At 45.6% G+C, this 25,694-nt stretch overlaps 1 protein-coding gene across 4 annotated transcripts in view; it reads right to left on the bottom strand.

Annotated features, from left to right (window-relative positions):
* LOC130291694 (uncharacterized) overlaps positions 1–25,694 on the bottom strand; it is a 39,029-nt gene that overhangs the window by 1,617 nt on the left and 11,718 nt on the right. Inside the window, exons 1-5 of one of the 4 annotated variants that reach the window (XM_056540814.1) lie at positions 8,848–8,959; positions 7,940–8,062; positions 7,108–7,210; positions 3,050–3,613; positions 311–382 (exon numbers count right to left, since the gene is read on the bottom strand). In XM_056540814.1, the coding sequence (XP_056396789.1) occupies positions 318–382; positions 3,050–3,613; positions 7,108–7,156 (678 nt within the window). In that variant the 5' untranslated portion in view covers positions 7,157–7,210; positions 7,940–8,062; positions 8,848–8,959 and the 3' untranslated portion in view covers positions 311–317. Of the gene's footprint in view, positions 1–310; positions 383–3,049; positions 3,614–7,107; positions 7,214–7,939; positions 8,063–8,411; positions 8,528–8,847; positions 8,960–25,694 lie in introns of those variants that run through there. The other 3 variants (XM_056540811.1, XM_056540812.1, XM_056540813.1) reach the window with 3 other exon arrangements.

Here is a 25,694-nt window from a genome sequence, read left to right as displayed (position 1 = left end):
GGGGCAGGAGAGTGAGGACAGGTAAATAGAGGGCAGGTGAGTGAGGGGCAGGTGGTGAGGATTAGTTGAGTGAGGGGCAGGAGAGTGAGGAGCAGGTAAATAAAGGGCAGGTGAGTGAGGGGCAGGTAAATGAGCAGTAGGTGAGTCAGAAGCAGCTGAATATGTTGTTTTCTTTGTTATTTTGAAAACACTGCCACCTATTATAAATCTTTTTGTATGGTCAGAATACCCCTTTAAGTAAAACAACTAAACAAGGTCCTGTTATTAAATCTCTACACATGAGAAGGAGCAGAGGATTTATTTTACTTACGATATCATCAGTCACTTGAGAAGTAAAATGGAGTCAGAGCGAGGAGAACGAGCGCACCCACCGGAGCACAACCTGGAGAGAGAGCAGAAGAATTCTCTTCACTCCTATATTACATATATCATGGTTGCTCATTGTAGTTTTGCAACAGCTGGAGGCACCCTGGTTGGGAAACACTGGTTTAGTTATTAGTAGCACCTCCCTTTATGTTAGCAGTGATAATGTGGTTTGTTGTACTTCGTGTTACCATCTCTCCCAAACTTCATATCTGCTCTACGCAAATGTATTTTTATTTAAAAGCTTAAAACCCCTCCTAATAAAGTCCAAATGGCGCAGGGAGAGCTCTATAACATCTGATGCATCTGCTGGACATAACCAGGATGGGTTTTCTTCCTCAGCATATACAGGAACGCTTCCGTTCATTGACAGCAAGCAGTAGCCCTAACTATGAAAAAATAAAGTTAGTGGCCGACATTTATCATTGTCTTTAGACTGTTTTTTGTGTCTAAAAAAGGGGCAAAAAGGTTTTTTTTTGCACCTTTTGGTTTACACATTTCTGCTGATTTTGAGTTGCAATCCACTGATTTAGGCAATACAAATGATATGGAAGGGATTTATGAACTGCGCCTTTTTGTGAAAAGGCGCAAAAAAGGCGCAAAGCCATTGAAAAATCTCTAAAACTTCACCAGCCCAGACTTAGCTTAACTTTTTGGTATATGTGAAGAGGAATTTCAGAAAATGTGACCTGCACAAAATTTATCAAATGCTATTTGACCATTTAATAAATTTGGCGCTCCTACACATTACCAGCACACACAAAAAAAGGTGTAGAAAAATGTTTCACTTACACCTACAATGATAAATGCTTCACTTACACCTACAATGATAAATGCTTCACTAACACCTACAATGATAAATGCTTCTCTTACATCTACAATAATAAATGCTTCACTTACACCTACAATGATAAATGCTTCACTTACACCTACAATGATAAATGCTTCACTTACACCTACAATGATAAATGCTTCACTTACACCTACAATGATAAATGCTTCACTTACACCTACAATGATAAATGCGTCACTTACACCTACAATGATAAATGCTTCACTTACACCTACAATGATAAATGCGTCACTTACACCTACAATGATAAATGCTTCACTTCTGCCTACAATGATAAATGCTTCACTTACACCTACAATGATAAATGTGGGCCAGTAACTGGTGTGAATAAATTACATTTATATCCAACCCAAAAAAATCTTTTATCCAGAAATAGCGCCATAACTTCCCACTGGTTGTGTTTGGTACTACAGCTTATTCCTATTCATTTTAATGGAGCTGAAATACAATTCCAGGCACAACTGGTGGACAGATGTAGAACTATTACTGGAAGAAAGCAGACATTTTTTTTTTAACTCCAGATGACACCTTTAGGCGATGTTCGCATGGGAGAATGTCCACATTGAGACATTCCGGCGCTAGGACCACACGGAAATGCGCCATGTCATAGACAGCAATGCATTTCCCTGCGGACTCCGCAGAAAGAATATAGACATGACTATTTTTTTCTTCGGACTCCTGAATCTTGATTTCTGCAGCAGAATCATCTTCTGCGGATATTCTGCTGTGGGCACAGTGCAGCAAAATCCCATTCCCTTACAAGGGTACTCCACTGCCCAGCATTCGGAGCATTTTGTTCCGAATGCTGGGTGTGGGCTGCAGTGGTCGTGATGTCACGGCCACACCCCTCATGACATCACACCACGCCGCCTCAATTCAAGTCTATGGGAGGGGGCGTGGCAGCTGCCACGCCCCTCCCATAGACTTGCATTGAGGGTGGGGGGACATAACGAGGGGCATAGCAGTGACGTCACGATGGGAGCCACACCCCTCCCATAGACTTGCATTGAGGGGGTGTGGTGTGACCTAATGTGGGGCGTGGCCATGATGTCACAATGGGAGGCACACCCCTCCCATAGACTTGCATTGAGGGGGCGTGATGTAATGAGGGGCATGGCCGTGACATCACCATGGGAGCCACACCTCTCCCATAGACTTGCATTGAGGGGACGAGGCGAGACGTAATGCGGGGCGTGGCCATGATGTCACGATGGGAGCAACACCCCTTCCATAGCCTTGCATTGAGGGGGTGTGGCATGGCGTAATGAGGGGCGTGGCCGTGACATCACAATGGGAGCCACACCACTCCCATAGACTTGCATTGAGGGGGCGTGGCGTGACATAACGAGGGACGTGGCCGTGACATCACGACACCCAGCGCTCGGAACAAAATATTCTGAATGCTCGGGCAGTGGAGTACCCCTTTAAAGTGGTTTCCAAGGAATATGCTACAGATAACCTATTAGTAATATCAATATCAGATAGGTGGGGATCCTACTGCTGGCGCCATAAGACGACTGACCGGAGGAACGTCTCCCATTCATTGTACACCAGGCACCAGGCTCCGCTCTAATGAATGTGACCGAGCTGTAATATCAGAGAGGTCAACGATCAAAACGACAGAACTGTGCCCGGTAAACAATGTAAGGGGCGCAGAACCCTCCGGGGCATTGCTGTCCATTCAGTTTAATAAATGGTGGTCGTGACAGGAGGATCTCCACCGATTCTGAGGATGGGCCATCAATATTGTCATCTTGGATGAACTTCACATATAATCGGCCATTCTTTCTTCCTATACTTTTTATTATATGTACTTTTATGTTATATACTCACCCAGGGCAGATTGTCCATTTATGGGTCGATATCTGTATGGATTTTGTTGTCCATACCATGGTCCATTCCTTTCTTCTATGATCGTGGTGGTACCTGTGACAAAGTGAACACCGAAGCCAAATAATGCAGGTCTTCTACTGCTTCTTGGGCTGTACGTGTGACCTGTGGTGTTGGCCTCATTATACGTAATATCTAGAATCACTGTGATATTGTCGCCTTCACCCTCCACAATCTGAGGCGTTACACTGACCTCAGGGCCAACATGTATTACCACCCGTCGTGACCCATTAACGAAGCAGAAATAAGTAAAATTCTTTCCATTACTTGAAGTTGAAGTCACCGACACATTAACCGCTGGGGCTTTGATTAGGGAGGAGCACAGGGGATCGGTGGAATTGATGCATCGGGTTTGGTTCTTCTGGGCTACAACTGTGTACATGAAAGGGTGACCGGGTGATGAAGAAAAGACTGCTGACCCAATCTCTGTGTCTCCCACGTGGGTTGGTGGGACAGAAATCATGATTTCAAGATTGGTCTTGATCTCCAGAAGTCTTGCGGTTCCAACTAGGGAAGAAATAGCAAGAAAAGGAGGTCCATAGAGCAACAAGAACACCTTAAAGTCTTTTTTTTTTAGATAAAGAACCTCAGTCACATGACATTACAGGCCTCTATATAGAAGTCAGAGGGGGCTTTCAAAACGTTCAAGTCTGTTAGGGTTGACATATCAGAAACCTCCTTTAATTTCACTTTAATTATGGTACTGTAAGATGTATTTGTGTCCAACTTATTTATCACTTTTTTTTATTTTTATTTTTTTACTTTTTGGCATTTTAGAATTAATTTATTTTTGGATCAGTGCAGTATTATAAGGTCTTGCTTTGTTGTCATAGTTTCTAAACGTATCATTTAGAAATATATATATATCTGGCAGAAATTAAATATAATGCTTTGTCTCTACTAAATGTTCACTTGATAACGCGAATAGTACGAGATTTTGTGTTCATCTAGGGATAAATCTGTTGAACTAAATAGTAAAACTATGGATGTCATAATACAGAAGCATGGAAAGACTGTTTAAAGAAAATATTAATGAGTTACTATATACAAGATTGTAGATAGTCTTTATAATAGCGACACAAAAACCTATAGAGACCTAAGACCTAGACATAGTTTACAGCTTTACAGATGTAAGATTCTTGGTATCCTTTAACATGTCTTTACTGGAATTGTATGTTATTTTTTACCCTTGTTTCTACTGGGTTTTTCTCCTTTTTCTTCCTTTTTTGCTGTATTAAAATTTTTTATTGATAAAACAATAAAAAAAATGTTATAGAAAAAAAAAAAGAAATATATATATATATATATATATATATATTTATATATATTAAATACATATATGCACACACACACACACACACACACACACATATATATATATATATATATATATAATTATTTATTTTTTTGTAGGAAAACTCCTAGTTTCTAAAGGCATCATTTCGGGTATATGTATATGTCAGCCTATATTGTCTGTGAATATAAGGCTAAGTTTCTACTTGTTTTTTTGTGGGCCAAAAAAACCCCAGAAAAAAACGCCAGAAAAACGCTACAGCATTTCCCTCTGTTTGGCATTTTTTTTTGCATTTGAGTGGAAATTGCATTTTTGGCCCCTTTGGCGTTTTTGTTGAGTACAAAAAAAAAAAAAAGAAAAAAAAAAGGATGCAGTAGTGATGGGAAAAACATTTATTTAACGAAATGTATATTTTTTAAACCATAATTTTAATTCTTTTTTAATCAATTGTGTTTATGTGTTTCACTTTTTTCTCTCTCTATTTTTTATTTTTTTTCCCCACTGTTCCATGATGGAGTAGTAGTACCTGTACTAATAGACATATCGCCCCGGATGTCAGTTGTGACACCCGTTGCAATCTTCCATAATGTAGCAGAGATGTGGAGCGGCTCTATACAGCGCTCGTATCTCTGCTCTGTACTCCGGCCAGTGATGTGAATAGAACATCATTCATATTTTCCGCCCAGAGTGAGGATTGGACGGATGGTTGCAGCCAATCACAGCTCTCAGAGGGAAATATGAATGAGTGATGTTCTATTCATATCACTGGCTGGAGTACAGAGCAGAGATGGGGAGCGCAGGGAAAGCTGCTCCACATCTCTGCAATAGATAGGACGATCACATCGGGTGTCAGGAGTGATACCTGCTGTAATCTGTCCTTAACTGCAGGTACTACTGCTCCCAACATGGAGCACACTCTGCTCCATGCTGGGAGCTGTAGTTACCTGCATTAATAGACAGATCGCAGCGAGTGTAACTTCTGACAACTGTTGCGATCTGTCTGTTGATGCAGGTACTACAGCTCCCAGCATGGAGCAGAGTGTGCTCCATGTTGGGAACAGTAGTACCTGCAGTTAAGGAAAGATCACAGCGGATGTCACTCCTGACACCCGCTGGGATCCTACTGTATAATGTATAGATGCGGCCGCTCTTCTATGGTCCCCTGCACTGACGTATATATACACATATTCATATTTCCCGCAGAGAGCTGTGATTGGCTGGAACCATCTGGCCAATCACAACTCTCTGTGGGAAATATGAATAGGTGTGTATATATATATATATATATATATATATATATATATATATATATATATGGCAGTGCAGGGGACCATAGAAGAGCGTCCGGCCACATCTATACATTATACAGAAGGATTGCAACGGACCGGGGGCGATCTGTCAAATAGTACAGGTACTACTACTCCAATCATGGAACAGTGCGTTCAATGCTGGGAGTAGTAGTACCACCTAAAAAATGTAAAAAATAAAGAAAAAAAGTGAAACACTCACACACTACATTTTTATTATTGTCGGCTACATTTTTAGTGCCCTACCCGCCCACATTAATTGATCCTTGTTTAAAAATTAATAAAAATTTTGTTATAAAAAAAAAGATACATTTCGTTAAATACAATTTTTTCCATCACTACTGTATCTTTTTTATTATTTTATTTCTTATGTTACCCTACGAAATATTATTAAAAATGTATCTCCATCACTTTTTGTCAGAAAACGCCTGCAAAAACGCCAAAGTTAAAACCCACATGGCGTTTTTCTTGACATTTTTTAATCCATTAGACTTCTATGCCCCCCCAAAAAAAGCTAAAAAAAAACAAATGGAAACAGCCTAAGGTCATGAAAAACATTTTTAATTTCATTTTTTTATGGTACATTGTTGACCTGAAAAATGAGTAATGTTGAGTGCATGTTTCAGAGTTATAGGGATGTATTATGTATTTGTCATAAATATAGCTGTTGGCTGTCTGGGCATGCTGGGAGTTGTAGTTTTGCAACATCTAGAGATCTGCAGTTTGGAGACCACTCTCACAGAGCATGGTGGCTGCGTTTTTACACAATTTAACATAAAAAAATGCCACAAACTGCACTCTCATTTCGCACTCCCAAGATGTTTTTTTTTTATTATTTATTTATTTTTTAACTAAAATAGTAGGTTTTAGTCTTGCTATTTTTATTTGTTTTGCCATTTTCTCCTCCACCTTTTTATTCTTTCACAAGTCATGTGACAACAATTTCTATTGAAGAATTAAGTTTAAAAAAAAAAAAAAAAAAACCCTAAATAAATGTCAATTTTAAATCCACTCTGCGCTTTTCTTGTTTTCTTCCCCCCCCCCCCCCCTCCAAAGAAAAAAAAAACGCCAATGAAGAGTCAGGAAACGTCAAAGGAAAAAACAAAGTTGGTTTGGCATTTCATATTTGCTAATGGGGGGAGATTTATCAAAGGAAAAGTTGTCCAGAGGAAAAGTTGCCCAGTTGCCCATAGCAACCAATCAGATCGCTTCTTTCACTTTGCAGAGGCCTTGTCAAAAATGAAAGAAGCGATCTGATTGGTTGCTATGGGCAACTGGGCAACTTCTCCTCTGAACAGGTTTTGATAAATCTCCCCCATGGTCTCCACCCCAAACGCAATTTTTGCAAAAAAAACAACAGACAAAAAAACTAAAAAAACAAGTGGAACACACAGCCTTACCGAATGCACAGAGAGAGAAGAAAATAATGTTTTTTTTCCCATAGTCCATCACTGAGCCTTCTGGTTATCCTCTCCAGAACTTCTCAATAGCGCAGAACACAATCTACTGAAGAAAGACAAACCCAACAGACCACACATCATTGCTTACAATTTCACCTTATAAAGTCTAAATAAACTTCATAAAATTTAAACTTTAAAGGGAACCGATCATTAGATTTTACCCTATATAACGCTAGGCAAAGCATTATATAGGGTAAAATCTTTATCCCCACCATCCCGGGGGACGCTCCTGCCTGCAAAGATGGTGAGGATATGACCTTATAAACTAGTCCCCTGGGAGGGGAGCTCCTCTCACCATGATTGGTTCCCTTTAAAAGGGTACTCCGGTGGAAAGCAAATGCTTTCAAATCAACTGGGGCCAGAAAGTTAAATAGATTTGTAAATTACTTCTATTTAAAAATCTTAATCCTTCCAGTACTTATCAGCTGTTGTATACTACAGAGGAAGTCGTGTTGTTCTTTCCAGTCTGAGCACAGTGCTCTCTGCTGACACCTCTGTCCATATCAGGAACTGTCCAGTGTAGGAGCAAATCCCCATAGCAAACCTCTCCTGCTCCAGACAGTTCCTGACATGGACAGAGGTGTCAGCAGAGAGCACTTCAGCCTTTCATGCTGGATGTTGTAATTTTGCAACAGCTGGAGACACGCTGTTTAGAAAACACTGCATTACCTGCATAACTACAACTCCCAGCATGCCAAAAACTGTCCGGGCATGCTGGGAGTTGTAGTTTTGCAACAACTGGAGACCCTCTGTTTGGAAAAGGCTGCATTACATGGATTTCCGGATGCCGTGTATGGTGACTTCTTGGTCCGCAGTCTTTCTCCCTCCTCACAGTTCCTGAGTCCTCAATGTCTTATCGTCTGCCCGCTCCGCAGTTTGTACCCTAAGACGGTATCTTGAGAAACAATGATACAAATAGGACAAAACATTTTAGCAAATATATGAGGAAACTATCGCACAATAACAATTTCCTAATTGTTGCACCTTTCCTAGACCGTTATTACACATTGGTGTGTTCAGTGAAATAATAAATATACGCCCCCTTAACTGGATATTTTTTCTCCAAATAAAAAAAATAAAATTCAATCTCCTCCACCCTTTTTTAGCTCTATTATGTGACAACTAAATTTAAAGCGTAACTCTGACTATGCTCCAGAGGCAGAATATCTGTTTTAATCTGGTGAATTGGTGAGTGCATACCCTGGCGATGTCAGTAAATTCAACCTTAGCGGAACCATAGTCACCGTGGGAAATCTCCAAGTCTATCATATCTAATAGCAAGTCAATTCAAGTGAGTGAAAGCACCATAAGACCCAGCAAGGCCACAGGGCTCCCACGGGTTACACTGCATGCCTTATACTCTGCTCTGCACTGCGAGTATTGTACCATCTGCTCCTGTCTCAGTAAAAAGACAGTTATTCATAACCTGGCATCAGTGGGTTTATTGTCCCACGCTTGGCCAAGGAAAAGCTGTCTCCCCCTCGGACCATGTAGGTTAGCGGTGCCCTGGCGTCACAATTTGACAAGTTTATCTTGCACCTCTCTGTCAAAGAAAAAGCCCCACCATGGGAACCAAGATGCTGTGACAAGCCCAAAGTGGGACAGTTGGAGAGGCTGCACAGATAATGTACTTTCTGTCAGCGGCCATTTTGGCAAAAGAGACTGCAGAACCCCGCCTACCGGAAACACCTCGAGAGCTTTGGAAAGCGAGCATGGCGGGGAGCGCTGCAAGAGAGTGTACCAAGATGGCGGCGAAAGCCCAGCAAGTTGTGGCGGCTGCAGCGGAAGTGTTCGCGGCTCTGGACGTTAATCTCAAGGACCAGCCCAATGAAGAGTGACGTCCGCCTGTTGCACAACTGAAAGATGTCCTCAGCTGGCCGTCCACGCCGATGTCCTTGAGGGGGTAGGCGAGTCTACTCTTTTTGCACTACAGATCCTGGGGATCGTGGCCAGAAATCCGGACTGACGACTCTAGTGTGATTACTCCGGCAGGAGCTGGCTTCTTGACTCCGTTCTCCTATTGAAGCCCTGAAAGCGTGTCCATGTGTCTAAAGCCTGAGCCCCAGCCCAGACCAAAATTGCCACGGCTGCCACAGTGGGTGTTCGGTGATGAGCCGACACTGCTGAAGTACATGGAGGAGAACCTTCTGCCACTACCCTGAAAGGAGCCACTCTCTGCCCCGATGTCCAATTCACCAGAGTTGGCCATGGCTGCTCCTGTCTATGCTGCTCTGCTTGAAAAGTTGTGGCTGCCCACCACTGTGCCGCGGTCCCCTGTTTCCCAGGTTTGACCTCATGAGCAGGCACCAACATCATCCGCAGCCCCAGTAGCGGGTGCTTCCTCAGTCCAGGTGGTTGTGACTGTCAGTCCCCACATATCCAGGTCACACCTGTCCAGAGTGTCCTGGGTCGATGCCATCAGCGCAAGGGCTGGTATGCCAGCCAGAGTGCCAAGACACCTGGCTCAGCCTAGTGAGAGAGGCCACCATCATGGGTGGAATCTTAAACCTCCTCCCTACTAGAAGCCGTACCAGAAAAATGATGTGGTAGCCCTTGGGGGGGTGTATGGTAGTGGTAGTATGATATAGGTATAGAAGGGTTTAATGTTAACCCTAGAGTTCGTGACACCAGGCTGAGGGCTGGTATGCTGAATCAATGTTCCAGCCTATCGCCGCCCTTCCCAGTAACGATAGGTGCATAAAATAACTGAAGGTCCACAAAGAGATTGAACTTGAATAACTTTTTACTGAAGTGCTTGCAATATCCACGGCACAGTAACAGTCTCATACATACAGTCCTTAGGTTGCTTAGTGACTAGCAGTTGTAGCGGACCTTGAGTTGGATATACAGTCTCTGAATTTAGGGAGAGATTTGCAGATCCGTCCGGATTTAGGGGAACTATTAGGTCCGGTGATGCTGCAGAGTGTTTGGGAGTTGATACACTCTATAATTAGATTGTTCAGTCGTCGCCGCAAGGCTCAGGCCTAACTCACTGCGTTAGCTGCTGCGCAGATCCTTCTCTCATGACAGCCCACGAGGTAAGAGAGATGTTGCTTGCTAAGCAACCCAGGAACAAGAGAGCGAAACATGGCCGCCGCTCCCTTATATGGGCAGGGGGCGGGGCGAATCTGATTGGTCTGAATATCTGCCATTCACCATTACATGGTGTAATGGGATTGCTTACGTCATAGGGCCTCCAAAGGTCCTTAAGCTCAATACTATAGAGTTCACCTAGTCACATGACCCGCAGGTCCTGCAACGCTACTAGAAACAAGTAATTAACCGTTTATCTACACATATTCTATTTACATTAACCTATGAATAAATTACTGATTATAAACTAGAATATAGGCAACTAGAAGTAGACTGGCTGACAGAGATCCCTACATCCCAGGGACTCTGGCTATGGGGACCCATACATAAATAAGTACCGTATAGAATGCGGTACTGGGACACCACAAACCCCCTTACTAAAGATAAGTCGGCCTCGACGTCTGTCCCCTGAGACAGAGGGACTAGGACTAGAACAGGATGCTATAGAACAGGATGATCTGTACTTTTGCTATACATCCTAAGTTGACTAAACACATTTTGGTACTATTTAGACATTTGAATGCTATCTAGACATTTGAATGCAATCTAGACATTTGAATGTTATCTAGACAATTTAAGAAGCTATCTATCCTTTAGTTTCTAGCTTCCTCTACAACTTTATCAAACTTATGATACATTTTGAAGCTTACTAGGCAATTAGGTCTTCCTAGACAATTAGATAGCTGCCTAAGACACTTTTATTAGCTCTCTATACATTTTGATGAGGCTAAACTGAACATTAGCACATACTTCTGTACATAAGACTAGCTAAACATTAGTACAGCTCTATTTACCTTTTGCATCAAGCTGACTAGACATTTGTATTATCTCACAAATTTTATATGCCAAACAATAAGTTACCTGTTAGTTAGTATACAAAGTATACAAATGGAAGCTAGGTCACAGTAAGGGTGGCTGCTAGGGTCTATCGACTACATGCTACTTACCCCTAGAGCACTTCCAAAACAACCTATCCAGGTTATTCTTAGGATTACGTGTTTATTTTTTTGTACTAGCAAGAGCATCTACTGGCCAGGCAGAGCATCTCACACACGCAATGAATAAAGAAGAGAAGAAGTGCACCTAACAGTGGCAGGAATTGGGTATCAATATGTTACAATTCATTAAGTGTTTTTTCTGAAGTGAGATATTTATTTTGCTTTTGTTTATGTACTAGAGAAATTTTGAGGTAGTACATTAAGTGAGTAATCTAGGGAACTGAAAAGTGATCGGCAGAGCATTGAAGTGGGTTATTAAAGGTACTATGTGTGCAGGCACTAAATGTGAGTCCTGGTACCTGATGGGTAATTTGCCCTGTGTAGTCCTTTGAGACCGCCGCAACACCACCTCCGAGTCATCAGGAGTTCCTTCACTTGAGGATTCTTCAAGAACTTCAGTCCCTGAGGGACCAGCTGGAGGGCTGGAAACAGGAGCAACTTCTTTGGTAGAACTGGGGGGTTCTCTTAAGACAGATGAAGTAGTGGCTTCAATGTCCGGAGCGGAGACTGGAGCAGGACTGAGGTTGGGTGTAGCGACCAATGGTGGTTGACATGGGGCAACAGCTACTGGCAACTGTCTGGTTGGTGCGACCAGTGTTGGCTGACTGGATGGAGCTGGGAACGGTATGCCCCAATATATGGTAGGCTGCTGAGATGGGAACAAAGGAACATCCTTGGTGGGATGAATTCCTTCTCCCGGCACATACTCTCTCACAGGCCTTGTCGGAGGTGGAATAGAAGTAGCAGGAGGGTCAGGAGGAGTAGGAGGAGATGGGCCAAGCATATCTTCTTTCCAGCACACTTTTATCCTATTCCGGTGAACCACTTGTGGCTCGAACCCATCTTTTTGTATCTCATACACGTCCGTTTCAGGGTAAGGAACTGCAGTGATGGTGTATGGCTCCGTTTCCCACATGGAGTCCAATTTAGGGGTTCTAGGAAATTTTCTGAGCCACACTTTATCTCCAAGCTGCAAGGTCTGAGCCGAAGCATGTCGATTATAGTCTTTCTACTGGCGCTCATGAACTTCACCCATTTTCTTCTCAACGATGTCCTTGGCTTCCTCAATTCTTCGTCGATGCTCTGACACCCAACCTTGGGAAGCCTGAGGAGAATTGTTGAAAGGGGTCTGTAACCCAAAGGTTCGATCCTTTGGCAATTGGCCGTGTCGGCCCATCATCAAGAAAAAGGGTGTATACCCCGTAGAGCAGTCAACAGTGTTGTTATAGATCTCCAGAAGTTCTGGCAGCAGCTGAGGCCACTCTTCGTGCTTCGAGACCGAGGCTGCTCTGAGCATCTGGATGAACACTTGATTGATCCTCTCACAGAGTCCATTCCCTTGGGGATGGTAGGCTGTTGTCCTGAGCTTCTTGCAATCATGCAGCCGGCAAAGTTCCTGGAACAACTGGGCTTCAAAGGCGGTTCCCCGATCCGTGAGGACCGACTCGGGACACCCCAATGGTTGGATCCAATGCCGATAGAAGAGTTGAGCAGCAGTCTTGGCGGTAAGATCCTTGACGGGGACCACGACCACCCACTTGGAGTAATGATCCACCATTGTTAGGGCATGACAATAGCCAGATTGAGTGGGGGCCAGCTTCACATGGTCCAAGGCAACAATTTGATTCGGTCTTTCTGTACAGATGGGATGCAAAGGGGCTCTTGCGTCCCTCCGGGGGTTCTTTATCACGTTGCACACGGAGCACTCGGCACACCATTTCTCGATGTCTCCCCGCATCCCAATCTAGTAGAATCTCCTTCTGACTGTGATCTCTGTTTTATGGACCCCGAAGTGTCCAGATTGGTCATGATAAGCATTCCGAACCATGGCTGCATCCCTCCTGGGGACCACAATCTGGTGTATGCGGTCTCCGGAGACTGGGTCCAGGGAATTTCGGTAGACTAACTCCTTGTGCAGGAACAGGCGGTTTCTCTGCCGCCACAGCCGCTTCAATTCGAAGTCTCCATGGACCCTGCGCACCCGAGTAGGCACTTTCTTGTGGAGGCAGTAGTCGAGGAGGTCCCCGATAACTCTGCTCTCATCCTGAAGCGTCTTCCAGGTAGACAGATCTTCAGAGACCTTGGGAGATTCAGATCCGTCACCCGCCTGGGCAGTTAGAGCATTCTGGCTCACGAACCTTCGGTAGAAGGGAGGCATTTCTACATCTTCCCACACATCTTCAGCAGGAGGTGCTTCTCCCGGGGCCATGCGAGAAAGTACATCCGCATTGACATTGGTTTTTCCGCTGCAGTACTTGATGTTAAAGTCATAGTTGGCCAACCGAGAGGCCCAACGCTGTTCAAGAGCTCCCAACTTAGCGGTGTTCAAATGGGCCAAGGGGTTGTTATCAGTGTAGACCGTGAAGGGAGTTGCAACCACATAATCTTTAAACTTCTCAGTAATAGCCCAAACTAGGGCCAGGAGTTCCAGCTTGAAGGAGCTGTATTTATCATCATTCTTCTCAGCACCTCGAAGATGCCGGCTGGCATATGCAATCACCCTCTCCTGGCCATCTTGCACTTGAGATGAGACCGCCCCCAGGCCTTCAAAGCTAGCGTCTGTGTATAAATGGAATGGCAGGCTGTAGTCAGGATATGCCAATATGGGGGGTTCCGTGAGGAGATACTTCAGGGCTCGAAAGGCATCTTCTTGTTCTTCGGCCCACTGGATGGGACGCCTCCCATTATAATTATCCCGGGCAGTCCCTTTCAATAATTCGGTCAAGGGTCCGGCAATTTGAGCAAAATGAGGGATGAAACGCTGGTAATATCCAGCAAACCCCAGGAAACTTCGGACGTCTCGCACCGTCCTGGGTGTAGGCCACTCTTTCACAGCACTCACTTTGTCTGGATCAGGCTGGACCCTTTGAGCACTGACGACATGTCCTAAGTAGTGCACTTGAGGCTTTAGCAAGTGACATTTGGAAGGTTTAACCTTGAGTCCATGTCGGATAAGAACTTGGAAAACTTCTTTCAGGTGATCATGGTGTTCCTGATACGTTCGGAAGTAAACTATGACGTCATCTAGATACAACAAAACACTAAGCATCGCTCCATTAGGCGTTGGAAAGTAGCTGGTGCGTTGCACAGTCCAAAGGGCATACTTTTGAACTTGAAGAGACCCATGGGGGTCACAAATGCGGTCTTCTCTCTGTCCTCCTCTGCCATTGGCACCTGCCAGTAGCCGCTCGTCAGATCCAGTGTGGAAAAGTAGGCGGCAGACCCCCAACGCAGTCAAGGATTCTTCAATGCGTGGGAGAGGATAGGCATCCTTATGAGTTATGTTGTTTAGCTTCCGGTAGTCTACGCAAAAGCGGATGGTGCCATCTTTCTTTTTCACCAAGACCAAAGGTGCAGCCCATGGACTCTGGCTCTCTTGGAGGACATCGGCCTCTTTCATCTCCGCCAGCATTTTCTTTATGGTCTGATACATCCCAGGAGCCACAGGGCGATGTCTTTCTTTAATGGGTGGATTGTCTCCAGTGAGAATCCTATGTTTGATCATGGTGGTCCTGCCAAAGTCTGTGGGAAATTTGCTGAAAGCTTCTTGATGTTTCTTAGCCACCTGGATGACTCCTTCCACCTGTTCCTTGGAAGTATCTTCGTCTCCTATCTGCAGCTGGTTCCACCAAGGTTCCGCAGGGCTCTGATGAGGTCCAGGTTGGACCACCTGTGACTTCGAGACTACATCCCTGACGTCTAGATGGTGTAAAGTAGCCACTGGGGTGTACTTGGGTAATTGGACAGCAACTTGAGAGAGATTGATAAGCCTCACCGGGACCTTCCCATTCCGTACGGTTACCAGGCTTCTGGCAGCTCACACCAAGGGACAATCTTCCAGCAGAAGGGGCTCCAAGAGCGCTTGGTAATCTTGATTTTTCACCCCGGGTCGGGCACGGCACCAAAGAACTGTCTCCGTCTGTGGCTGTAGGCTAATGGCTCGAATATCTTGAGTCCTTACTCGACAGATTTCTCCATGATGATTTACGAACTTCTGTTCTGCTTGGAGGGTTTTGAGGTGGTGTTGGGCAGCTTGCCGGCCTGGGGGTGACAAGTGAGGGAGAGATGCATGCAGTGCACAGACAATATCATCAAAACAGTGCCTCATAATATTCATGCCTAAAATGAAATCGGCTGCTCCCTCATCTCTAACATTTGTGACGATCACCCCTTGCCTTCCTAACACATGTTTTCCCACCTGCACCGTGGGCTCCCAGTAACCATGTCTGGGTACTGGTTTACCGTTCCCTGCAATTACTCTGAAGTCCACTTCCTGAGGGTCACACAACCTTTCTGAGCCCCAGTACCTATAGAAAACCCCCTGCGGAATATTGAATACATGAGACCCCGTATCTATCAGAGCTTTTAATCGGACACCTTCAATCATCACCTGTACATAAGGGCCAGCAGCCACATACATAGACAGTCCTTTCTTATCACTGGTTGATTGTGGACCTTCGATCTCTACTCCTGGGGTGCGGTCCTCGACCCCAGGGGATGCCCGTTTAAAGCCCAGCATTGCCTCTACCAGTGTCCATTCTTGTTACAATAACTACAAACGGGTCTTTGGCTCCCCGGTGGTCTAACAGGAGGAACACAAGGTGGAGTGACAGGACGAGGGTCAGCCTTCTTAGGTGGTGGTGTTGCAGATCTGGAAGGGTTTGGCCGTACTGCCATCTCTTTAAAGGCCTTGGCTAACTGTTAAATGTCCTTTTTAATGTCTTGTAAGTCAGCTGTCCAAGGACTAGGAGAAAGTGTTGGTGGGGCAGATTGAGACGGGACAGGTGGTTGGGGCGAAGGACCCTAGCAGGAACACTAATTTCTTCTGTCTGAGGTCCCGACTCTATTACTTTCACCGCTAGTCTCTTAAAGGCTGGGAATGCCATGTCGGGATTCCGTATGGCCAGCATCCTAAGTTGGGCCTTGTCCCATTTGTTTAGTGCCCCCTCTATAAAACGGTCCATCAGAACTCGATTGCCCTGATCTTTAAAGTCTCTTAGCGTAAAAGGATCACCATTGTAGGTGGGAAACACAGGATTCCCCAAAAAGACAGGTGCAGCAACTGGGGCTCCCAACACATAGGGAGAGACTGAGGGTGGACTAATTGGGTCCTGTTCCGCCGGTGTTGGAGGTCTTGCTGCCATTACAGGCAGGGCGAGCCCTTGGGAGGTCGAGAGTGTTGGTGAGGGCGGCAACATTCTTCTAGCTGCGGGTGGAAACCCCGTTGGCTGGGCCGCTGGAGCATCGCCCCCTTGCTGTTCAGGTGGGGACTGTGGGACTGCAGGTTCCGACATTTCTGTATTTGTTATACTGGCCCTTTAAATAGACCTTGGACTCCTAGGTCCCAGGGAAATACGCAATTGTTCTTTAATCTGGAACTTGAGAGCGTGGATTTCAAACTTGAGAGCGGCGACCTGAAACTCAACAACCTTTAATTGGAATTTGAGTGAGTTGATCGGCAGTTGAAGCGATCCTATGCAGGACTTCAATTCGGTAATCTGATGTTTCAGAGTCCCGTACTGTTCCAGTTCTTCACAGCTTCTAGTCTGTTGGTGCACTCTGTGCCTTTTCCCGCACTGGGCTGTCTCTCTTTGTTGGTTTCTGGCCCTAGGCTCTGACAAAATGGCCGCCGCTGCACCGAGGACTTCGGTGGGCGGGGTCTCTGGATCACGTGCATTGGGATGTCCTGCGCTGACTTGTACCTCTGCAGTACTGTTCGCCTCCCCCCTTACTTTACATGCGCACTTCCTCCACACAGCACCGTGCGCGCAACCCCTTACTCCGGAGTATAAGTCACAGTACATTAATAAAGTTCAATTCTTAGGGGGGAGTACACTTTCACCAGTGGCAATGGTAGGCACACACCCAAATCCTGTTCGTGCAACGCCAAAAAGGCTTTGTGGTAGCCCTTGGGGGGTGTATGGTAGTGGTGGTATGGTATAGAAGGGGTTAATGTTAACCCTAGAGTTCGTGACTCCAGGCTGAGGGCTGATATGCTGAATCAATGTTCCGGCCTATCGCCGCCCTTCCCAGTAACGATAGGTGCATAAAATAACTGAAGGTCCACAAAGAGATTGAACTTGAACAACTTTTTACTGAAGTGCTTGCAATATCCACGGCACAGTAACAGTCTCATACAAACAGTCCTTAGGTTGCTTAGTGACTAGCAGTTGTAGCGGACCTTGAGCTAGATATACAGTCTCTGAATTTAGGGAGAGATTTGCAGATCCGTCCGGATTTAGGGGAACTATTAGGTGCGGTGATGCTGCAGAGTGTTTGGGAGTTGATACACTCTATAATTAGATTGTTCAGCCATCGCCACAAGGCTCAGGCCTAACTCACTGCGTTAGCTGCTGCGCAGATCCTTCTCTCATGACAGCCCACGAGGTAAGAGAGCGAAACATGGCCGCCGATCCCTTATATGGGCAGGGGGTGGGGCGAATCTGATTGGTCCGAACATCTGCCATTCACCATTACATGGTGTAATGGGATTGCTTACGTCACAGGGCCTCCAAAGGTCCTTAAGCTCAATACCATAGAGTTCACCTAGTCACATGACCCGCAGGTCCTGCAACCCTACTAGAAACAAGTAATTAACCGTTTATCTACACATCATTCTATTTACATTAACCTATGAATAAATTACTGATTATAAACTAGAATAGAGGCGACTAGGGGTAGACTGGCTGACAGGGGTCCCTACGTCCTAGGGACTCTGGCTATGGGGACCCATACATAAATAAGTACCGTATATAATGCGGTACTGGGATACCACAATGATGTAGGACACCATAAAGCCTACCAACAGTTTGTTCCAGTTTTTGGTGTCTTAGCCTGTTCCAGCTTGTGCACTCCTAGCCAGCTTGTATAGAACATTAAAGGAGTAGTCCGGCATGCGCTTTTTTCATTTTATCCCATCCGGGCTGCAAAATAAAAGAAAACACACTTTCTCTTACCTGCCAACGAGCCCCCGGAGCTCCGGTACACTCCGGTACAGGTGTTTGGTCCCCGGGCTGTATTTTTCTTACTTCCTGTTAGCCCGGCACGTCACACGGAGCTTCAGCCTATCACTGGCCGAGGCGGGACATCGCTGAAGCTCCGTGTGACGTGTCGGGCTAACAGGAAGTAAGAAGAATACAGCCCGGGGACCGAACACCTGTACCGGAGTGTACCGGAGCTCCGGGTGCTCGTTGGCAGGTAAGAGAAAGTGTGTTTTCTTTTATTTTGCAGCCTGGACGGGATAAAATGAAAAAAGTGCGCGCCGGACTACTCCTTTAACGCAATGCCCCAGGACTGCTTAACCCAATTTTTTACAAGTTCTGCAACAGATCAAGATTATGTGCCTGTCATTTAGCCAAGAAGAAACCACTACGCTTTTGTACTCTGTATAATACGGTGAACTTCTTAAAGGGGTACTCCGGTGGTTAAGATTTTTGGCATTTTTTTTATGTTCATGTTTTTTGCAATTGACATGTATTATATGTTTGTGTAGCATGTGTCTTTTTTTCTTACCTGTTTGTGGGCCAGGAAGTTCTGTAGTTCTGTGTTGAATCTCTTACTGTTGTCCACAGCGTCAGCCATGTTAGGATTAGGCTGTGGACAACATGTTATGGCTTTTTTTTTCTCTGTTCTTTCAGAACAGCATGATAGAAATAAGCCACGCCCCTCATCTCCCCCTCCAGGTGGCCACAGGTGTGCATGAGAGAAAGAAGCCAGAGCAGGGGGAGAGAGAGAGGACATAAGAAGATAAGAGTGTTATCTGAAGGGAAGGATAACAAAGTGCACGGGCTGGGGATGTATAGGCTGCAGGGGAATAAATCTCGGACTGGGGGTGATTTCTATGTGTGAAGGGGGGACAGACTCCTGAATGACACATGCTGGGAGTTGTAGTCCCTGTTATGTGTGTATGCTAGTGCTTACAAACCAGTGTGCCTCCAGCTGTTGCAAAACTAGAACTCCCAGCATGCCTGGACAGACTTTGGGCATGCTGGGAGTTGTAGTTTTGCAACAGCTGGAGTCACACTGGTTGGGAAACACTGTCCTAGCCTATTCAGCATACACATCATGTTACACCAGTGTTTCCAAACCAGTGTGCCTCCAGCTGTTGTAAAACTACAACTCCCAGCATGACCTGACAGCCTTTGGGCATGCTGGGAGTTGTAGTTTTGCAACAGCTGGAGGCACAATGATTGGGAAACACTGTCCTAGTCTATTCAGTATATTACAAACAAAGTGCATTGTGTGTATTCAGCTGTATCAAAACTACCACTCCCAGCATGCCTGTGTGGTAGCCTGGGGATGTAGGGTATATGGGGTGTAGCTGTGCGGTAACTAAACGGTGCTTGTTTAACCCTTATCACTCGTGACGCCAGGGTGAGGGCTCCTCTGTAATGCTTGTCCTACTGCCACCCGTCCCAAGAGCGGTAGGGAGGTATTAAATAAGTGAATGTCCACAACCGGAGAGTTTTCTGAAAACAGTTGAAACTTTTACTGAAGATTTTATGCAAGCTTCATAACAGGAACAGTCTCTTTACAAGCAAAGTCTCTTAGATATTGACAGTGGTTGGGACCTTGTGCGTTTTAAAGTCCGGAGACTGATATGTGCTGTTCCACTGGATTTAGGGGATTTAGTTTCGGTCCAGTAGTCACGCTAGCTTTAGCGGGGATTTAGTTTAGGACTGACGGTTTGATTCAGGCTGAGGCCGGCAGGCTTCTGGCCTAGGGTTGTCTTTGCAAGTTACGCAGATCTCAACTCTCCAATGATCCAGAACCCAAGAGAGCGATCATTGGCTGCAGCTCCCTTATATGGGCAGGGGCTGGCCTTATGCTGATTGGTCCAAAACTTCTGTCAATTATCTGTGCAAAGGATTATGGTCTGACATGTGACCACACCATGTGACCTCTGAAAGGTCCTAAAGCATAACCCAAAGAAATTAACATAGTCACATGACCGAAGGTCCTGCGATTCTATAAAGGTAATTATATTAATATACATTATTAAATATGTACACATAAACACTATAAAATTAGAGAAGGAGGAGGCGACTAGGGGCTGTCCCACCTGGAGGCCCCTACCTGAACGTAGTAACTCTGACTTTGGGGACCACCATACAAGGTACGGTATGCAATACGGTACCGGGACACCACACCTGGACAGCTTTTGGCTGTCCGGGCATGCTGGTAGCAGTAGTTTTGCAATACCTGGAGGCACCGTGGTTGGGAAACACTGGTGTATGCTTTATAGAGGTGTGGTGAACAACAACCCCCAGGAGACTACAGAGGCAGCATGCTGGTGTTATACCACAGACTGAAGACTCCTGAATGACACATGCTGGGAGTTGTAGTCCCTTTTGTGTGTGTAGGCCAGTGTATCCCAACCAGGGCTGATTATATTAGTGTGCTGTGTATAAGGGGGCCGACCCGGGAAAATAGTAGAGTGGGTAAAGGGCGCAACAAAACAAAAAAAAGAAAAAAAGGAGCCGCCCCGAACCAGCAAGGCATGGGGCATGCTGGGATTTGTAGTTTTCAGCACAGCAAGAAACAGGAAATAGAAGCAAAGATAGGAAAACAAGTGGGGGATAAAAAGACAACAAAGAACAGAAATAGAGTCACCTAAACAACAAGAATAGAAATGAAACAAAACAAATAGGGTAAGTCAAAAACGGAAAAACACGTTGACCACCGGAGTACCCCTTTAAGCCTTCATATACCTTCCTAATTTTGAGGCAAACCATTATAGTGCCTTAAAAATGTGCTAAAAATATTCCTAGTCAGGGCTGTCTAGTGATGAGAGAAATGTAACCTAGATAGTCTTGTTACCCAGTCAATAACGTAAATACTGTTTATGTTAGGGGTGCGATAGCACGCCCACATATATAATGTCGTAGTCAGGATGTATTATTCTCTCTCTATTTGTTCCATGTTGTCCTTGTTAATTGTCTTCTGGAGTGCATGAGATGTACCCGAAATTCAAGAGGATGACTTGGCTGAAATTTTGCGCAACAGAAGGTGTTTCTTGTTGTGTCACTTAGGTGTGGCCATGGGGTGTGCTCATCTTTCTTTAGTCGTGGGGAGAAGATGCTATAAGCCAATGGGCCCTGTGGTACAGGACCAGAAGTGATGGAAGCCTTCAGCAGCTCACCTTGATAGTAAAATGCTGCAACCAAAGGAAGAGCCTCAAAATATGTTTTATATCTGAATGTTTTATGTTTGTTCTTTTTATCTGTCCGTACGTCTTTAATCTTAGAAAAAGGTAATTTGATATAGTATTATAAATATAATTCTCAGGTAAAATCTTATGCCACTCAACCTCGAGTGGTCGGCATCAATGGCACCAACTACACAGAAGAAACGTTTGCACGTTTTGGATATTGCACTAATACCAAAGAACTGGGTTCTACCCCTAAGTTTCTGCTCTAGTTCACCATCCTCTTTAAACCCTAGCCTCCAGTACTGGGCACCGAGGACGGCTGTTCTTCAGAGGTGGAGTTTGTGGTGTCCCAGCACCAAAGGCCATCCTGTGGGCTGCGGATTGCCTCGGGTATGCCTGTTGCACTTGTGTTGAACTCACTACCTTATTGTTTACTGTGATATTGTGATACACTGGATTATGCTATTATATGTATACTGTATTATGGTGTCCCGGTACTGGACATGGTCCTGTACCTTTGGTCGTAAGTCCCCATAGTCAGAGTTCCTCCGTGCTGTTAGGATTCTCTTAGTGGGACAACCCTCAGTCGCCTCATAAATCTGTAATTTATTGTATATATTTAGAATATTTAATGATATAAAGGTTACTTACAGGACCTTAGGTCATGTGATTCATAGTAAATGTGTTATGCTAAAGTGAAGGACCTTTTGGGTCATGTGATTTAGCCATGTGATGTACCACAATCCTTTGTGATAGGACTGACAGGTTTAGGGAACCAATAAGCTTTGAGCCTGCCCCTTCAGATATCAGGGCGCTGTGTCCAATCATCGCTCTCTTTCCCCCAGGATATGACAGCGAGCGGAGCTCTGTGCAAATCTACAAGACTAATTAGGCCTGAAGCTGATCTCTTCAACTTCTTGATAACCGTGAGTTTACCTAACTCCAATCCAGCTAATTCTACGTGACTACTGAACCTAAATCAAACCCCTAAATTCAGTGGAACGGCGTAAAGCAAGCCTCAAAGCTTATTCCCTACAAGGTCCCAACCAACCTGTGAGGAGCCTAAAGTCTGGTCCTCTTGTATAGACTGTTTGCTGATTGCATCCTGCATAAAATCTGCAGTAAAGTTATTTCCCATTTATTACAATTCCGGTTGTGGACAATCCTTTATTCCTCCCTATCGTTCCTGGGACAGGTGGCAGTAGGATATATATATATGCAGAGGAACCCGCACCCTGGCATCACGATAGTTAAGGGTTAATGCTACACCCTTTCATCACTGCACAGCTACACCCTATTCACCCTGCACCCCCCAAGCTACCACATAGCTTTTTGGAGTGTTACGAACAAGATACGGGTGTGGGCTACAGCTGTTGCCACCATTTAACCCCTTAAGGACACATGACGTTCTCATACGTCTCCATTTCCGAGTCCTTAAGGACACATGACGTATGAGAACGTCATGTGTTTTACCGGCCCCCCGCAACCATCTGGAGCGGAGCCGGTCCCCGATGCCTGCTGAAATCGTTCAGCAGGCATCGGGGCATATCGCCCAGGGGGGTCATTATGACCCCCCATGTCGGCGATGGCCGCAGATCGCTGGACAATTCAGTCCAGCGATCTGCGGCGGATTCCGGGTCAATCGGGTCTCCAGTGACCCGGCGACCCGGAATTATTGGCTGATCGGGGCCGTCATGACGGCCCCGAACAGCCAGAACCAGCAGGGGTGAGGTGGCACTGGTGCCACCTCACGATCGCCCTGATTCGTCGGCCGGATTACCGGCCGACCAATCAGGGCGCCTGCTGCGGGTGTCACTCCCGCAACCCGCTCCGCCCCTCTTCCGGAGGACGTGAGCGGGTGCGGGACGTGCACCCCGGGTGCTGGGGACCCCGATCCCCGGCGCCCCTGTTGGGATCGGGGCCCCAGGAGCAGCGGCGGCGGCGGAGACGACGAGGGACTGACCTGGTGCAGCGAGGATCGTTGGAGGTGAGTGACAGCCTCCTGTTGTTGCTTAGCAACAGCTCCCAGCATGCAAAAAGGGCATGCTGGGAGCTGTAGTTATGCAACAGCAGGAGGCAGACCACCACAACTCCCAGCATGCCCTTATGGGCATGCTGGGACTTGTAGTTTTGCAACAGCTGGAGGCACATTCTTTCTATGTAAAAGTGTACCTTCAGCTGTTGTGTAACTACAACTCCCAGCTTGCACAATCAGCTAAAGTGCATGCTGGGAGTTGTAGTGGTGCATCTGGTGGTTGCATAACTACAACTCCCAGCATGCCCGTTGGCTGTCGGTGACTGCTGAGAGTTGTAGTTTTGCAACAGCTGAAGGCACACTGAGTTAAGTAGCAAACCAGTGTGTCTCCAGCTGTTGCATAACTACAATCCCCAGCATCCCCAGCCAAAGTAGTATGCCTCCAGCTGTTGCATAACTACAACACCCAGCATGCCCTTCCGCTGTCCGTACATGCTGGGGGTTGTAGCTTTTGCAACAGCTGAAGGCACACTGGTTGCAAAACACTGAGTTTGTTACCAAACTCGGTGTTTCACAACCAGTGTGCCTCCAGCTGTTGCAAAACTACAACTCCCAGCATGCACTGATAGACCGTACATGCTGGGAGTTGTAGTTTTGCAACAGCTGGATGTCCCCCCCCCCCCCCAATGTGAATGTACAGGGTACACTCACATGGGCGGAGGATTACAGTAAGTATCCGGCTGCAAGTTTGAGGTGCGGCAAAATTTCTGCCGCAGCTCAAACTGCCAGCGAGAAACTACTGTGAACCCCCCGCCCGTGTGACTGTACCCTAAAAACACTACACTACACTAACACACAATAAAATAAAAAGTAAAAAACACTACATATACACATACCCCTACACAGCCCCCCTCCCCAATAAAAATGAAAAACGTCTGGTACGCCACTGTTTCCAAAACGGAGCCTCCAGCGGTTGCAAAACTACAACTCCCAGCATGCACTGATACAACGTACATGCTGGGAGTTGTAGTTTTGCAACAGCTGGATGTTCCCCCCCCCCCCCCCAATGTGAACGTACAGGGTACACTCACATGGGCGGAGGATTACAGTAAGTATCCGGCTGCAAGTTTGAGCTGCGTCAAATTTTCTGCCGTAGCTCAAACTGCCAGCGAGAAACTACTGTGAACCCCCGCCCGTGCGACTGTACCCTAAAAACACTACACTACACTAACACAAAATAAAATAAAAAGTAAAAAACACTACATATACACATACCCCTATACAACCCCCCTCCCCAATAAAAATGAAAAACGTCTGGTACGCCACTGTTTCCAAAACGGAGCCTCCAGCTGTTGCAAAACAACTACTCCCAGTATTGCCAGATAGCCGTTGACTGTCCAGGCATGCTGGGAGTTTTACAACAGCTGGAGGCACCCTGTTTGGGAATCACTGGCGTAGAATACCCCTATGTCCACCCCTATGCAAGTCCCTAATTTAGGCCTCAAATGCGCATGGCGCTCTCACTTTGGAGCCCTGTCGTATTTCAAGGCAACAGTTTAGGGTCACATATGGGGTATCGCCGTACTCGGGAGAAATTGGGCTTCAAATTTTGGGGGGTATTTTCTGCTATTACCCTTTTAAAAAATGTAAAATTTTTGGGAAAACAAGCATTTTAGGTAAAAAAAATATATTTTTTTTACATATGCAAAAGTCGTGAAACACCTGTAGGGTATTAAGGTTCAAATTACCCCTTGTTACGTTCCCCGAGGGGTCTAGTTTCCAAAATGGTATGCCATGTGTTTTTTTTTTGCTGTCCTGGCACCATAGGGGCTTCCTAAATGCGGCATGCCCCCAGAGCAAAATTCGCTTTCAAAAAGCCAAATGTGACTCCTTCTCTTCTGAGACTTGTAGTGCGCCAGCAGAGCACTTTTCACACCCATATGGGGTGTTTTCTGAATCGGGAGAAATTGGGCTTCAAATTTTGTGGGGTATTTTCTGCTATTACCCTTTTTAAAATTGTAAAAATTTTGGGAAACCAAGCATTTTAGGTTAAAAAAAATATATATTTTTTTACATATGCAAAAGTTGTGAAACACCTGTAGGGTATTAAGGTTCACATTACCCCTTGTTACGTTCCCCGAGGGGTCTAGTTTCCAAAATGGTATGCCATGTGTTTTTTTTTTGCTGTTCTGGCACCATAGGGGCTTCCTAAATGCGGCATGCCCCCAGAGCAAAATTTGCTCTCAAAAAGCCAAATGTGACTCCTTCTCTTCTGAGACCTGTAGTGCGCCAGCAGAGCACTTTTCACCAC

This window comes from Hyla sarda, chromosome 9 (genome assembly GCF_029499605.1).
Source record: "Hyla sarda isolate aHylSar1 chromosome 9, aHylSar1.hap1, whole genome shotgun sequence".
NCBI lineage: Eukaryota > Metazoa > Chordata > Amphibia > Anura > Hylidae > Hyla > Hyla sarda.
Note: the sequence above shows the minus strand (reverse complement) of the source record. Positions and strands in the feature narration are given on the sequence as shown.